This window comes from Podarcis muralis, chromosome 1 (assembly GCF_964188315.1).
Source record: "Podarcis muralis chromosome 1, rPodMur119.hap1.1, whole genome shotgun sequence".
In the NCBI taxonomy this organism is placed as follows: Eukaryota; Metazoa; Chordata; class Lepidosauria; order Squamata; family Lacertidae; genus Podarcis; species Podarcis muralis.
Window position 1 is genome coordinate 115,754,761 of NC_135655.1, and position 15,519 is coordinate 115,770,279.

General features: G+C 44.9%; 1 protein-coding gene across 1 annotated transcript in view; it reads left to right on the forward strand.

Moving 5' to 3' along the window:
* Positions 1–15,519, forward strand: part of LOC114584578 (dynein beta chain, ciliary-like) — a 253,572-nt gene that overhangs the window by 70,142 nt on the left and 167,911 nt on the right. The window contains exons 32-34 of the mRNA XM_028706567.2: positions 1,593–1,724; positions 6,207–6,367; positions 14,528–14,684. Coding sequence (XP_028562400.2) covers positions 1,593–1,724; positions 6,207–6,367; positions 14,528–14,684 — 450 coding nt within the window. The remainder of the gene's footprint in view (positions 1–1,592; positions 1,725–6,206; positions 6,368–14,527; positions 14,685–15,519) is intronic.

Genomic DNA, 15,519 nt, shown 5'->3' on the forward strand with positions numbered 1-15,519 from the left:
TTTGGGGGGGGAAATGAATGAATTCCTATGCACACTATGCACACCAGGAGGGCCCCACAAATAACGCACAGGTGCATTTTAAAAGAACACGTTCCATGCAAGAGCACCAGGCAGGCCAGGCAGTATTGTAGATAATAATTTAAAAAAAAAAAAAATCTTATCTGCACTGTTGATAGTCATTGTTTGGATTTAGTCCTCGCCTGGGTTTGGTGCTTCATTGCGACCTGCTGGGACTCCTGCTGCCAGCACCTCTTCCACACTTTGGGGGTGTGATGGGGGCCCTCCCGCCGGCAGCAGAGGCTGAATCACCGCCGCGCTGGCGGCGAGGCGAGCTCCGGACTGCAGGAGGGTCTCCAGAGGCCAGATCACCACTGCGCAGCCAGCGGGGAGTGCTCCTGCCTGTTCTCCCCACCCTCTCTCTTTTCTGTCCCCCCATAAATCTCTCACCTCCTCCCCCGCCCCGGATGGTGCCTCTTTTCCCACCAGCAGCATCTCCGCCTCCTCCTTTTCCTCCTCCTGCACCTCCTGAAGGAGGACTTTGTGTGAGAACGAGCAGCGGATTCTCTCTTTCTTGTCTTTTTCCCCAGGGAGCTCAGACAGCGGCTGGGTCAGGTTAGCGACCCTTGCGGGCCTCATTCAGCCTGTGGACCATAGTTTGCCGACCCCTGGCATAGAGCATACACAGCCCTTCTTACAACAAGGGTTCCAGAGTCACCCGGGGGGGGGGGGGGGAGAGGGAGCCTTTTGCCTAGTCGCCAAGGATGTGCAACAATGGCAGATACACCCTGATAGCGACCATTTTCTAGTGCTCTGCAATGGGCATGGGACTAGGAGGCAGGAGAGGGGAGTTTAAGCCTTACCAGAGGGATAAGAGAGATGGTTCCACTCACCTTTCCCATGCCTGCAAAGGAGAGGGACTTCCTGGACTTGAAGCCACAGTTCAGACAATACAGAGCAGTTCCCTAACCACCACCACAGCTACTCGTAGTAGCAGACAGTCATCAGACACATTCGTTCACCTTTAAATGCAAACTGAATCTAATTTCTCCCTTTTTCCTACACAGGAGTGGCATTCCACTGACATGATAGGCTTATGCCCAATTCTACAGCACCTCAGCCTTCAGATCTTAAGCATATGATTGTACTCCTAATGCAGCAGAATAAATGAACGCAATCCTCTCCCCCTCTCTTAATTTTGATAAAGGAGTTTAAATAACAAAGCACAGTTTGGCTATTACGGATTGTTTTTCTAAAATGCCGTATGATACGTGCTACATTTCAACCTCTTAATAATTCCATCACACTGAACACGAAAGCAAATGCAGTACAAATGAGCCTGCCCACCAGTATTTAATTCATATTGGAATAAAAGTAATGGCTACTAGCTGAAAAGTGTATCTTTGTTATTAAGGAAGCAAATTACAATTACCAGAAAACAATACCACTATTAGTTTGCAAAAGTTATTTGCGTTGATTAAAAGCACCAATAAGTATGCCTTGCTACCAGAACTGCTCCATTTAGCACTTGACATATAATAGGTTTTTTTCCCTTCACAGTGTAATATCTCCATTGAAATATAATTATTTTGCAGATTGCTCAACTGAACGCCCTTATAAACATGCTGTTAGGGGAACTCACCCCTGGAGATCGTCAGAAGATCATGACAATATGCACAATTGATGTACATGCTAGAGATGTTGTAGCCAAGCTTATAGCACAGAAGGTAATTTGTTGCAGAGCAATTACCCTAATGCATTTTTAAAAGCATAAGATAAAGAATAATTTCATTTGTTGAAAAGATTTCGGGTTGCTTATGTATAATGATGACAGAATATTTTGATCCAGTCAATTTCTGTCCTTTTTCTTTCGATTCAGGACTGAAGATAATTGCATTTACCAGTTGAAAAAAATGCTATTTAAATATATATAGATATGTGTGTGTTTGTCCAAATGTTTAAAGTGTCTTATTAAAAATGTATGCTATAAAGTGACAGCAGGTTCTCAGTGATCTGTCCCAGACCTGTTAAATGTTACCATGAAAATGTGCATTTATTCCAGCTGGCTTTGCGATTTAAATTGTATAAAATACTATGATTGGATATTAATTTGGCAGAGTACTTTCTCTTCTCTTCTTTTAGTGCATTGTTGGCTGCCCACCCCCCACCCGGCAAGACATCAATGATAACTTAAAAGCTCCTTCTAGGCCTCATTCAAAATGTGTGTATGCTCTGTGTACCAACAGCTTAGTGGTAAAGCTCATGTCTTGCATGCAGAAGGCAATTACAGCTTTGGGTTTTCTTTTTTAGGGAGGTGGGTGAGCATGATGATCTCAGTAGGCTGCACTTAGGAATGACTCTCTTACTAGGCAGAGTGATGTAGCTTCTTCAGGCAGCAGATGCTGAGAGAAGTAGAGACCGGATGGAGGGGCATGTACCATGCAGCTTCATATAGGGACTGGGTGGCACTGTGGTCTAAACCACTGAGCCTCTTGGGCTTGCTGATTGGAAGGTCAGCAGTTTGACGGAGTGAGCTCCCATTGCTCTGTCCCAGCTTCTGCCAACCTAGCAGTTCGAAAGCACGCCAGTGCAAGTACAGTGGTACCTTGGGTTACATACTGTCAGAGACTGCCTCCAGGTCCCAGCTCACAGAGGACCAACGCTAGCCAGCGGTAATATACAAAAGTCTTTATTAAAGTACATTATCCATTTTCAAACCCTAGCGTGCGTCTCTACGTCTGGACACTAGACCGGCGAAGCTCCGTCTGAGTCTCCGCCCCCTGTACACCAGCTTAAGACTCTAGCCTTACTCCACCTTTTCCGTCTCTCCTTCCGCCTCTGGGTCCTACCACCCCCCGGGGTCCCTTCCTTCCTGGACGCTTCGGAGGCGGACCCCTCGGACTCTTCCCCCCCCCTTCGGCGGGCTTTAGGACCTGGCTCCCTATCCGGGCTGCTCATTGCGCCACCCTCTTGTACATTTGAACTTGGCGCGCGCGCGCTGCCTCCGACCTTCCTTTTGACCGTTTCCTCGCTCTCTGATGCAGGCGTGGCTAACCCTGACTCATGTCCTTCCGCTGACGGAAAGCTGCCTGATGCCGATGCCTGGGACTCCTCCCCCCTACTGCTCTCCGGTGGGGAAGCTGGTCCCGATTTCCAGCTGCTGCTCTCTGAGTCCCCTCTGGCCCCTCCTTCCTGAGGTGTTCCCTCTGGCAACCCCCTAGCTCTGACCACGGGAGCCCCTTTCTGTGAATCCTCCGATTCGCTGGAGAGACTTAGAGACCTCGGGCGGCTCTCATCGCTCACTTCCCCCTCGGATTCCTCCCCCTCGGTCTCTAATTCCTCCCTTTCCTGTCCCTCTGCTCCTGAGCCCCTGACACATACGCTTCAGGTTACAGACTCCGCTAGCCCTGAAATAATACCTCGGGTTAAGAACTTTGCTTCAGGATGAGAACAGAAATCGCGCGGCAGCAGCGGGAGGCCCCATTAGCTCAAGTGGTGCTTCAGGTTAAGAACAGTTTCAGGTTAAGAACGGACCTCTGGAACGAATTAAGTACTTAACCCAAGGTACCACTGTAGATAAATAGGTAGTGCTGCGGTGGGAAGGTAAACAGCATTTCCATGTGCTCTGGCACTTGTCATGGTGTTCTGTTGTGCCAGAAGCAGTTTAGTCATGGTGGCCACATGACCCAGAAAGCTGTCTGCGGACAAACGCCGGCTCCCTCAGCCTGAAGCAAGATGAGCGCCGCACCCCATAGTTGCCTTTGACTGGTTTCACCATCCAGGGGTCCTTTACATTTAGTACCTTCCATGCAGCCTTCTGTGGGCCTCCTAAGCTAGCCTGCCATCCTCAAGTGTGATGGAGGACTCTGCCCTATTGCCAGTGTAAGATTCTACTGTCAGTCTAGTCTGCTATTGTACATGGAATGGAGGCGGAATCATTTTGCCCTTCTCTCCAGGGAACAACCGTCTTGCCAACGCCCTTCCCCATCTCCCTTGGTTCCCTTCTGTAACTACTTTCCACTATCCCTCTGACCCAATCTGCAACACTTCCCAGAGGGAGAAAGCAAGGGAAGTAGCAGCTTCCCTTCCTCCTCCATTCTCTTTTCACTGCTTAGGTAGGTGTAGAGGCAACAAAAGCAGAGGGGAAGCAGGACTCAGGCTCTGGAGGTCAGCAAAGGAACCCCTTCTGTGGTCTGTGCCTTGGCAGTGCCAAATCTTCATGATAGACCTGTCAGAACCAACCAACCCCCTTCCAGCTGAATCCCTTGAATCTCCAGTTTCAAAGATATTTTCTGCTAGTGAGAGTAGTTAGTACTAGATTTGAAAGGCCAGTCATTTGGCTCAGCATAAAGTCGATTCATTATGGCCAGGTTTGGTTCCTGATTTTCAATACTGTGAAGCTAAGTGGTACCTTGGTTGTTGGACTTAATCCGTTCTAGGATTCCGTTCGACTCCCAGAACCATTCGAAAACCAAGGCACAGCTTCCAATTGGCCGCCGGAGCTTCCTGCACCCAATTGGAAGCCGTGGAAGCTGCGTCGGATGTTTGGCTTCCAAAAAATATTCGCAAACTGGAGCACTCACTTCTGGTTTGTAGCGTTTGGGAGCCGATTTGTTCGGGAGCCAAGCCGTTCAAGAACCAAGGTACCACTGTATCTTTGAAAGACATGGGAGAATCAAGGAACGTGGTGGCTAATTACACACTACCAAAAAAGAGGAAATGATTCACTGTAAAGGAGACCAAAAAACCAGATAGGTTTGCATAAAAGCTGCATATGATAATTTATACATGCAAATTTAGAAAAAACAACAACCAATAATTTAAATATAAATGCAGTAGATCTCACTGTAATGGAGAAGCCTGAGACCAGGTGAGCTATGTTGCTGCTCAGTCTGTTGGTGGGCAACTTCAAATCTGCTGCTCTCCCATCATTTTGTTTATCTTTAAACCAGATAGCCTTCAAATAGAAGGTACCTTCAAATAACGTCCTCTATGAAGTAGGACACATGGCCATCCTACTCAAGAACCTGCATTGTCAACTGACAATGCAGGTTCTTGAGTAGGATGCCCAACACGATGTCTCAATTTAATACACTGGCATAGAGATGGAGGGGCTGAATGTTTGGAAGGCTTCCCAACATATGGTGTGACTTCATAAGCGGCGTATCAGTTCATCAGCTGGTCTATGTCAAAACTGCAAAGGGAGAATCAGATAGCAGAAAGGGCCATAGCCCAGTGGTGGAGGCGAGCATCTGCTTTGGTCCCAAATTCAATCCATGGCATCTCCCAAGAGGACTGAGGAAGACCCTGGAGTGCCGTTGCCAGTCAGGACTGAGATAGATGGACCAATGCTTCTGACTTGGGATATGGCAGCACCCTATGGTCCTAACCCAGTTCTCCATGGAGGGTGTATTTGCGTGGAATGTTAAACCTTCCATAGAGTTTGTTAGTACAAACTGGGTCCCCACACTCTTCTCCATTTTTCACAGGGCTTGAACAGGGCTCTAGTGCAGCAGTTCTCAACCTGTGGGTGCCCAGATGTTGTTGGACTACAACTCCCATCATCCCTGACCACTGGTCATGCTGGCTAGGAATGATGGGAGTTGTAGTCCAACAACATCTGGGGACCCACAGGTTGAGAAACACTGCTCTTGTGGTTTAGGCTACTGCAATGCGAGGTGCTAAGCATTTGAGTTCTTGTTGAGGGTAATATATATTCTGTGTAGCTTGTCTTTAAGGAAGGAATATAAGAAATGGAGAAAAGTAGCTGAGCTTTGTCAATGGTTTGCCCTTTGCAGAACCAACTGATGCTTTCAAGAGGTAAATTGAATAGCTGTGCCCAATAAACGTATGCAAAGCGTGTTTTGTTTTTTTCTGCTTGGTGGCTGGGTCCTACTTAAGCTTCAAGTGTGAGGCCAAGGAGCTTAGAGGCCCCTTTATCTCTACATTAAACTATAGGCCACTGGGCTCCACGCAGGGAACTCTGTGGGGGCAGTAGGATCCCTTTGCCCCTTGCTCTTATATAGCAGCCCTGCACTTGATAAGCTGCTTTTGAAATTCAGGGGAGTTTCAAAAGCGGATTATGTTCAGCCAGCGCAAGAAGCAACTGCGGCCAGAAAGGCTGCAGTCCAGACTGCCCTTGTCTCTCCTTACTCTTTGGGCTGTTTCCGGAAACATCTGTTAACCTGTTGCTCTCTTCCTCTTTTCAGGTTTCCAACGGACAGGCATTTACTTGGCTATCGCAGTTGCGCCACAGGTGGGAGGAAGAGCAGAGCAAGTGCTTCGTCAACATTTGTGACGCTCAGTTTCAGTACTTTTACGAATACCTTGGAAACAGCCCCAGGCTTGTAATAACGCCACTGACCGACAGGTGAGGACAGTATTGAAACTGGTTGAAGGGAGGCGGTTGTAAGAGAGGCAGGTGGTAGGTGGGACAAGGAGCAGAGCAAGTGCTTTGCCAACATTTGTGATGCTCAGTTTCAGTACTTTTACGAATACCTTGGAGCCAGTGTGGTGTAGTGGTTAAGAGCGGTAGACTCGTAATCTGGTGAACTGGGTTCGCGTCTCCGCTCCTCCACATGCAGCTGCTGGGTGACCTTGGGCTAGTCACACTTCTCTGAAGTCTCTCAGCCCCACTCACCTTACAGAGTGTTTGTTGTGGGGGAGGAAGGGAAAGGAGAATATTAGCCGCTTTGAGACTCCTTCAGGTAGTGATAAAGCGGGATATTAAATCCAAATCCAAACAGCCCCAGGCTTGTAATTACGCCACTGACTGACAGGTGAGGACCACATTGAAACTGGTTGAAGGGAGGCGGTTGTAAGAGAGGTAGGTGGTAGGCCTTCATGTTCCATCCTCTTAGAGGTTCTTCTCGATCTCATGATTTGCTAGTGAACATACAAGAATAAAACATCGAAAGGTCTAGGACTGTGTGAATATTCAGAGAGGAGGGCAATGTTTGCAATTCCCTTCTCAAAACAGACCAGGGATGGAGAGCCTGTGGAACTTCAGATGGTGTTGGACTCCAATTCCCACCAGACTCCCTTCCAGCCTGCATGGCCAAAAGTGAGTTGGGAGTCCAATGACATCTAGAGAGCTTCCCCGTCTCTGAAATCAGGAGGTTTCCTTGTATTTTCTTAATGTTGATCATCGGGTCTGAAGAAGCAGTGCTGAATTGGTCCATAATAGCTGTGTATTTCATTTAAAAAAAGGAAAAAGAACATCCCTTTATTATTTTAGCATGGAATGAATGCTTTTTGTCCAGGACAATGGTCCTTTAGACTTGTTATCTGGCACTCTGTTTAAAAAGAAAGAAAGCGCCTGTGCAGAACTCTTTTAACAGTTGCTGAATAAAAATCGCTTTCCACTGAACATAATCATCTTGTTGTGGTGCAATGCATAATAACAGTTGCAGGGAGAAAATCTGCAGCAATTTTGAATATTCTTTCTGCCGAAATTGTTTATCCACATTGCCAGAGCCTTTAAGGAAGTACTGATGTTTTCTGCATTGTTGGGAGCAGCTGTCTCTGTCTCCTCCTGTGGCTGTCTGCCTGCTAACTAGGCAGATGGCAGACAGTAGCTGAGGTGTGTCTGCTATATACAGGACTAACTTTCCTGGCTAGCAGAAAGCACAGCTGCCACGCTATTATGATGGTGATGATGATCCTTCTGTATTTTGAGACATGGGAAGCCTTGTGTGGAGCCATGTACTTTGAAGGGGTGATTAGGGTTTCTTTTTCAATGCACCGAGTAAGCACTTAAATAATCAAGCTGCCAAGTGGCATGAAAATATGGAAAATTCCTATTAATTTACCATTTTGTGTAAGGATCAGGCAAGGAAATAAGCTTCTAAGAAGCGAATGAGATTTGTTTGCCACAGGCATCGGCATCTTTTGTACTCGGGATACACATACACACAGAAACACAAAGCAAGGCACAGCCTAGGTGCTCTAAACAGGCACGGTTGGCCCGCCTAGCGTCAAAAATCATATTTCTTTTCTGGTGTCTTTTCTGCAGAAGATGAAGGGAGGTTGGGAATAGTGAGATCAGGGCATAAAGATTAGCTCCAGGAAAGATTTTTTTAAAAAAATAAAAAAGTCAAGACAGGAGAAAGTTTTGACAACATCTCCAAAAGACAGGATATTTTCAAAGCTGCGTTATCTGATGCATGACACCAGTAAGAAAAAGCTGATTCTCACAGCCTTCATAAGGATCATTTTACATGAGGGATAGCTTACACTTTGTCTTTACCAGGCTTGTAAAAGCCTCATCGTGATACATGCCTTCAACATACCATGTAGTATGTGGCACTTGTTTTTCTGCCTGGCATTGAGAATTTCCATGCCATTTTGCTACCTACATTTTGCTGATCTGGAAATGTTCCAGGGAGAATGGCATATTGAGCCATTGTGATGGTGTGTGAAAGGGAGACGATACGAATAAAGATAATGGCTTTGGATGCTAAGTTGCCATGAGTGGAGCTCTGCTCATGAGATGCTCCAGAAGGAAGGAAGGGGTGGGAGGCAGGCAGGTAATTTCTGCCAGTTTCTCCAGCAGCCATCTCTTCTCTCCTGAAAATCTGCTCCACTGGAAGAATGTGGGAGGTGCTGAGAAAATTAGAGAAAAATAGAGCCAGCAGCGAATGGAATGTGTGTTTCCTTTGTGGAAGGGCAGCATAGGGTCTAAGCCACAGAATGGACCAATCTTTGATAGGGTTGCATATGGGAACAAGATTCTGTGGGTACTTTGGGTACCTGTGTTGATAACAGTTGGATGGTGCTGAAGCTTAGTGAAGATGATGTCCACACCTGTTTTCTAGGTGTTGATTTATTAGAAGACTCATAATTATCTAAACCAGACACAACCATATATGACTAGATTTCAGGCCTGCGTACATGAAAATCAAAATCTTGTGTGTGGTTTCTAAAGAGAAGTAAACTGCTGGAACTGAAAATAAGATCTAGAGGACTGTGAGGCATTTTTTATTTTATTTTTTTGCTGTCCAGACCTTCCTAATTCTTTTTTCTGCCTTCATTTAAAAGAAGGTAGGATTTCTGAAAAATATAATAAAGGGCAGGTTGTGCTGATGAAGTGAATATCAAGCTACCACATAGATAATCACTGATTAAATGTTTTCCCTTCATTTGCTCTGTCTCCAAGCAAACCCATTTTCCATGTCAGGAAACGATCCCCATTAGTGCTCAAGTTTGAATGTATTGTTCCATAATCATTTTCAGATTACTCTTCCCTTCAGACTTGGCTCAGTGAATATACAGGACTGAGCTCTTAATAAATAAGGATCTCAATGGCCATTATAGGCTTTGAAATACCAAAGCAAAAACATGTGGCATGATTCACAGAGTCTTAAATGGATCTCTACAGGTGTTGTTTGTTGTTGTTTAGTCCTGTCCGACTCTTCGTGACCCCATGGACCAGAGCACGCCAGGCACTCCTGTCTTCCACTGCCTCCCGCAGTTTGGTCAAACTCATGCTGGTAGCTTCGAGAACACTATCCAACCATCTCGTCCTCTGTTGTCCCCTTCTCCTTGTGCCCTCCATCTTTCCCAACATCAGGGTATTTTCCAGGGAGTCTTCTCTTCTCATGAGGTGGCCAAAGTATTGGAGCCTCAGCTTCAGGATCTGTCCTTCCAGTGAGCACTCAGGGCTGATTTCCTTCAGAATGGATCTTCTTGCAGTCCATGGGACTCTCAAGAGTCTCCTCCAGCACCATAATTCAAAAGCATCAATTCTTCAGCAATCAGCCTTCTTTATGGTCCACCTCTCACTTCCATACATCACTACTGGGAAAACCATAGCTTTAACAATACTCTCTACAGGTAGATGCTTAAAAAAAACCAACAACTACAGAAATTTCAAATTGAACTGTGGCCTTGGATTATTGTGGCCAAGTGTCCATTTAACAGAAGCACCTCTTTCAGTCACCTAAAGGAATTTGTCATGGTGTTGACTTAGAATTAGATAAAGTTGCTATCCTGACCTCAATGCAATCAGAGGCCACATCCAAGGGCCAAGCTTTTCTCCTTCAGATTATAACTGTTTTAACTGGACTGTCTTAGTAGAAATCCATCCATCAGCAAGCTTTTAATTGTCATAGACTGTTTATTTAGGCTAACCCAGATCACCAAATGCTCTCGGACACAAAGGAATTGGTTGGAGATAATGTTAAGAACAACAGCTATGTTGTTCACGTGTGCTGGGGAATATTATCTTCCTGCTAAGCTGGGTGTTTCTGATTTCTATGCTTTGTACAAGTTTCACAGAGCTCTTATTTTGACAGGTAACAGGAGACAAAACAACAGGAAAGTACTCTCTTAACTATCAGCATTTAGTGTGGAGAATTTTCTACCTACTCCATGGTCCTTCTCATACTACTCCTGACTATAGGCAGAAAAGTTACATTTCCATAATTGCGAGAAAAACTCTCTTTTTCTCTGCAGTAAAAATGCATAAAATAGATAATGTCCCATGCTTCTTTCAAAGTTGTGCATTGGGAGAAACTTTTTGCCATTCTTTATAATATGTTAAGGCATTTCCTATGGCCTCTAAGAGAAAGGTGTCAGGGTGTGTGGGTTTTAAACAATGAAGTTATCCACCTAGCTATAACTGAATCCCTCACCTATCCTTCCCCGTTTGTGTGTGTGTGTGTGTGTGTGTGAAACTTTAAAAGTTTTGAAAAGAACAATAACATTCTTGTACATGACAGAAACAGCTGGTTAAAAAAAAGATAGGAAAGGCCTGCCACTTAGATTTCACCAGATGGGCAGAGAGTGACATGATCAATTAGATCTTAGTAAAGGCATAGGATCAATGTGCTGGAGGAGGGCATGCAAGAACAAACAAAGGAGGGCACCTTGTGGAGTTTAAGGAAAAAAAGTAGAGCATTGTGATCAGGAAAGGACAAAGGAAATAGCCCACTCCTTCAGAAGCCAATGGAGGCAGACCTACTTGCAAAGTACAAGGAGAGCAGGTATACAGTAATAATAAGAAGTACTGTAGGGTTAGAGGATCATGTGGAGATGGTCACAGAAAAAAGCAAAAGTATGGTAGCGCTACGGGGAAAGGTTTTATGGAAGTCAAAGATATCAGAGAGCACACAAAAGACAATCACAAAGGTGAAGGAGATGAAGATCAAGGGCGGAGAAGAAGACTAATGAGGAAGAAGAGGATTCAGAGAAAGCTGGAGGACCTGGTGGGGCCTTCTAGAATGAGAGATGAAAGACCACAGGGCGGTAAATAGGAGAAGATATTTCTTCAAGCTAGCGAACAATGTCAGTGGCAGGAATCCTAGAAAGCTGTCTCAACCAAGGCTGAATAAATGGTGGAAGGGGAAAGGCCAAGACGGGGGCCTTGGGAAGAGTAAATGTCACCAAAAGTTCATACACGACACTTTTAGTTTGGAAAGAGGAAGCAAGGCAGAAACGTTGGGGGGGAAAGCTTGTCAAACTTGTCGGTAAATGTCTAGCAGTGTAGTAAAGCACAGTGAGTAGAATTATTGCTACTGGGACTTGCTTAGCCCAATGGCTTCCTCCTACGGATGAAGAGTTTGAGGAGAAATTGTTGTAAACCAAGTGCAGTTTTTGTTTTCTACAGATGATATAGTTTTGTGCCCTTCCACCCATGCTTATCCTGGTGGATTCCAACTAGAGGTTGAGGCTGGCACTAATCAACATGGAAATCTGCACAGATAAACTTATTTTTGGTATGGTTAGTTTTGCTGTCCTTGTGTATTAGAGAGTCAACAGATGATTTCTGTGCCAGTTTTAAAACTTTTCTATTCCACTACGTCTATGCAGGCAATTAAGAATATACCCTTCCACAGTTGTTAATTGATGTCTGCTTTTATCGTTTATTTTATCGTTTTTATTTATGGCTTTATGTGTTTATTGCTGTAAACTGCTTTGATTTTTTTTAATCACATGGCAGTATGCAAATCTCTTTTTTAATAAATAAATACAGTGGTACCTCAGGTTAAGTACTTAATTCGTTCTGGAGGTCCATTCTTAACCTGAAACTGTTCTTAACCTGAAGCACCACTTTAGCTAATGGGGCCTCCTGCTGCTGCCGCGCCGCTGGAGCACGATTTCTGTTCTCATCCTGAAGCAAAGTTCTTAACCCGAGGTACTATTTCTGGGTTAGCGGAGTCTGTAACCTGAAGCGTATGTATGGTAAGCTGAAGCGTATGTAACCCGAGGTACCACTGTACATAAATAACCTTGGGGGGAAATGTAATAAAATTGTTCTATTGCTTTATACCTTGTTTGAGTTTCTACACCATTAATAGAAGTCTCTTTGGTGCTCAATTCTGTCTGGTGGAACTGAACGCTACTTGGTGAGAGAGTTCCATAGAAAACCCTAGCAATATGTTGCTCCTTCTGGGCCCCTGGCCAGCTGTTTGGACTAGCTATGATAAACATGGAGTTCACCACAAACACCTTTTGGATTATGTGTGCGTGAGGCACTCTGAGTTGGATTATCTGACACTAAAAAATCCCTCCATCTAGAAGCACAGTGAATATTAGTAAAACAAGGAATAGTAATAATAAATTGGGAGGTGCACATATAGTAATTTGCTATCGATAAAACAGTCTTCTATTTGTTCCCTGATTGTCCCATCCTTTCAAGGTGCTACTGTTGTTTCTGGATCTGGGCTTTTATCATTTGTAGCCGCTGCTACACAGTGACCTCTCCATTTGCTTCTTGGTGTTACCTCTGATTGGAATGCACTCTTATATTACTGTCCACAATAACTATGAAGATGTCAATTTAAAATACCCACTATTGTGATTCTTTTCCACCTGAGACCTTACCAACAAGGGCCTTAGCTATAACACAACAACTCTAGGCTTGTGAGGAGGACCAGGTGAAAGTTGGGATAGGGTAATGTGGGAAGATAATACAGTGGCACCTCGGTTTAAGAACAGCCCTGTTTACGAACTATTCGGTTTACGAACTCTGAAAAACTGGAAGTAGTGTCCTGGTTTGCGAACTTTACATTGGTCTAAGAATGGCAGCCGAATGGTGGAAGGGCACTGGTGGCAGGAGGCCTCATTAGGGAAAGCGTGCCTCGGTTTAAGAACAGTTTCGGTTTAAGAACGGACTTTCAGAACGGATTAAGTTCTTAAACCGAGGTACCACTGTACTGGGATCTAGGTTAGCGGATGCTAATGAGAGTGGGTTGGAAGAGCCTCAGTTTCTCAAGACATGACTAAATAGGCTACTGGATTTCAAAATTTGCATAACATGCAAATAAGTGCTGATTGTACAAAAGAATTGACAGACTTCATTTATTCCATGTTTACCAAGTGCCTTACACTGCATGCTAAGCACTGCAAGTTGTAGAGAAAGAGGAACAGAGAAGTTTAACATGCTAAACATGTGGAGTCTAGTAGACTCCTGCCTTCCCTTGCATTGGCTTTCTGGAGGGGTGGTGGTAGTAAGGTCCTCAGGATCCTCATAGGTTTAGCTAAACTGTTAGGTTTTGAAGAGTAATGTCAGTTCAGAAGTCCAGTCCAATCTAAGGTGGGTCATGACTGAACAGAACCCTGGAGAGCTCCCTGTAGCCAGGGTTGGCAAGAATGATACAATATGGTAGTTACTTTACTACGGCCTAATAATATTCAAAAACTCTTTATTCCTGCTCATCTGCATTGTTGGCTAGATTTTAATTTGCTTCTTCCGCAGCCTTTTCTGATGTACAGAAATATGACTGGGCTCAGACGGCACTTTATTTGATCTCCACGACATTCGCTTAGTTGTTCATTGCATTTTATGTGATCTTTCAAACAGCATAAAAACCGCTTCTAGAAATCTATTGGAATCTAGAAAGAGATTAGTGCTCCTTTCCATGTTAATTGTTTCCAGTGGGGGGGGGGGGAAGAAACTTTGTTTGCAATTTCCCCAACTCAGTGAAACCTGGGAGTTTTGCATTGAAGAAATTGGTGGCAGTATACCAGCATATAGTTCTTTCCTGCCATTTAAAATGTATTGTGACCTGGCAGTATATATTCATTAAAAAGCCCACAGCGGTGCAGTATACCTGAAGGAGTGTCTCCACCCCCATCGTTCTGTCCGGACACTGAGGTCCAGCGCCGAGGGCCTTCTGGCGGTTCCCTCACTGAGAGAAGCGAAGCTACAGGGAACCAGGCAGAGGGCCTTCTCAGTAGTGGCACCTGCCCTGTGGAATGCCCTCCCATCAGATGTCAAAGAGATAAACAACTACCTAACATTTAAAAGACATCTGAAAGCAGCCCTGTTCAGGGAAGTTTTTAATGTGTGACATTTTAATGTATTTTTAATCTTTGTTGGAAGCTGCCCAGAGTGGCTGGGGAAACTCAGCCAGATGGGCGGGGTACAAATAAAAAATTATTATTATTATTATTATTATTATTATTATTATTATTATTATTATTAAAGGAACATTACAAATCAGGTTAAAAGTGCTAGCATTAAAGCCAGTAAAACTAATGGAAGAAAGCCCACGACAGAATGCAACTTATGCTTCCGTTTCTACAGATGCTATATTACACTGACACAGTCTCTTCACTTGAACATGAGTGGTGCACTTTCAGGCCCTGCAGGAACAGGAAAAACAGAAACCACCAAGGACTTAGGCCGTTCTCTTGGAATGATGGTCTATGTTTTCAACTGCTCTGAACAAATGGATTATAAGGTACTGGTTTTTGTTTAAAACATTTACTGCCTAAAAAATTATTATTTTCAAGAGTAGATTAACAAACTGGATAATGACTAGCATCTGTAAATAGTTTGTAAAGGTAAAGGTAAAGGTACCCCTGCCCGTACGGGCCAGTCTTGACAGACTCTAGGGTTGTGCGCTCATCTCACTCTAGAGGCCGGGAGCCAGCGCTGTCCGCAGACACTTCCAGGTCACGTGGCCAGCGTGACGAAGCTGCATCTGGCGAGCCAGCGCAGCACACGGAAACGCCATTTACCTTCCTGCTAGTAAGGTAAAGGTAAAGGTACCCCTGCCCGTATGGGCCAGTCTTGACAGACTCTAGGGTTGTGTGCCCATCTCACTCAAGAGGCCGGGGGCCAGCGCTGTCCGGAGACACTTCCGGGTCACATGGCCAGCGTGACATCGCTGCTCTGGCGAGCCAGCGCAGCACACGGAAACGCCGTTTACCTTCCCACTAGTAAGCGGTCCCTATTTATCTACTTGCACCCGGGGGTGCTTTCGAACTGCTAGGTTGGCAGGCGCTGGGACCGAGCAACGGGAGCACACCCCGCCGCGGGGATTCGAACCACCGACCTGACGATCGGCAAGTCCTAGGCACTGAGGTTTAACCCACAGCGCTACCCGCGTCCCTGTAAATAGTTTAGGAATGATGAAATATGACATGTGTAAATAAATAGTGTTAATATTTATTAATGCATTTATTTTGTGTGTGAGGGAAGGTTTCAATGAGTTGTATCTAATGCTAGTTCTAGATAGAGTAGACCCATTGAAATTAACTGACCTAAGTTAGTTGTGTGTTTTACAGTGGTAC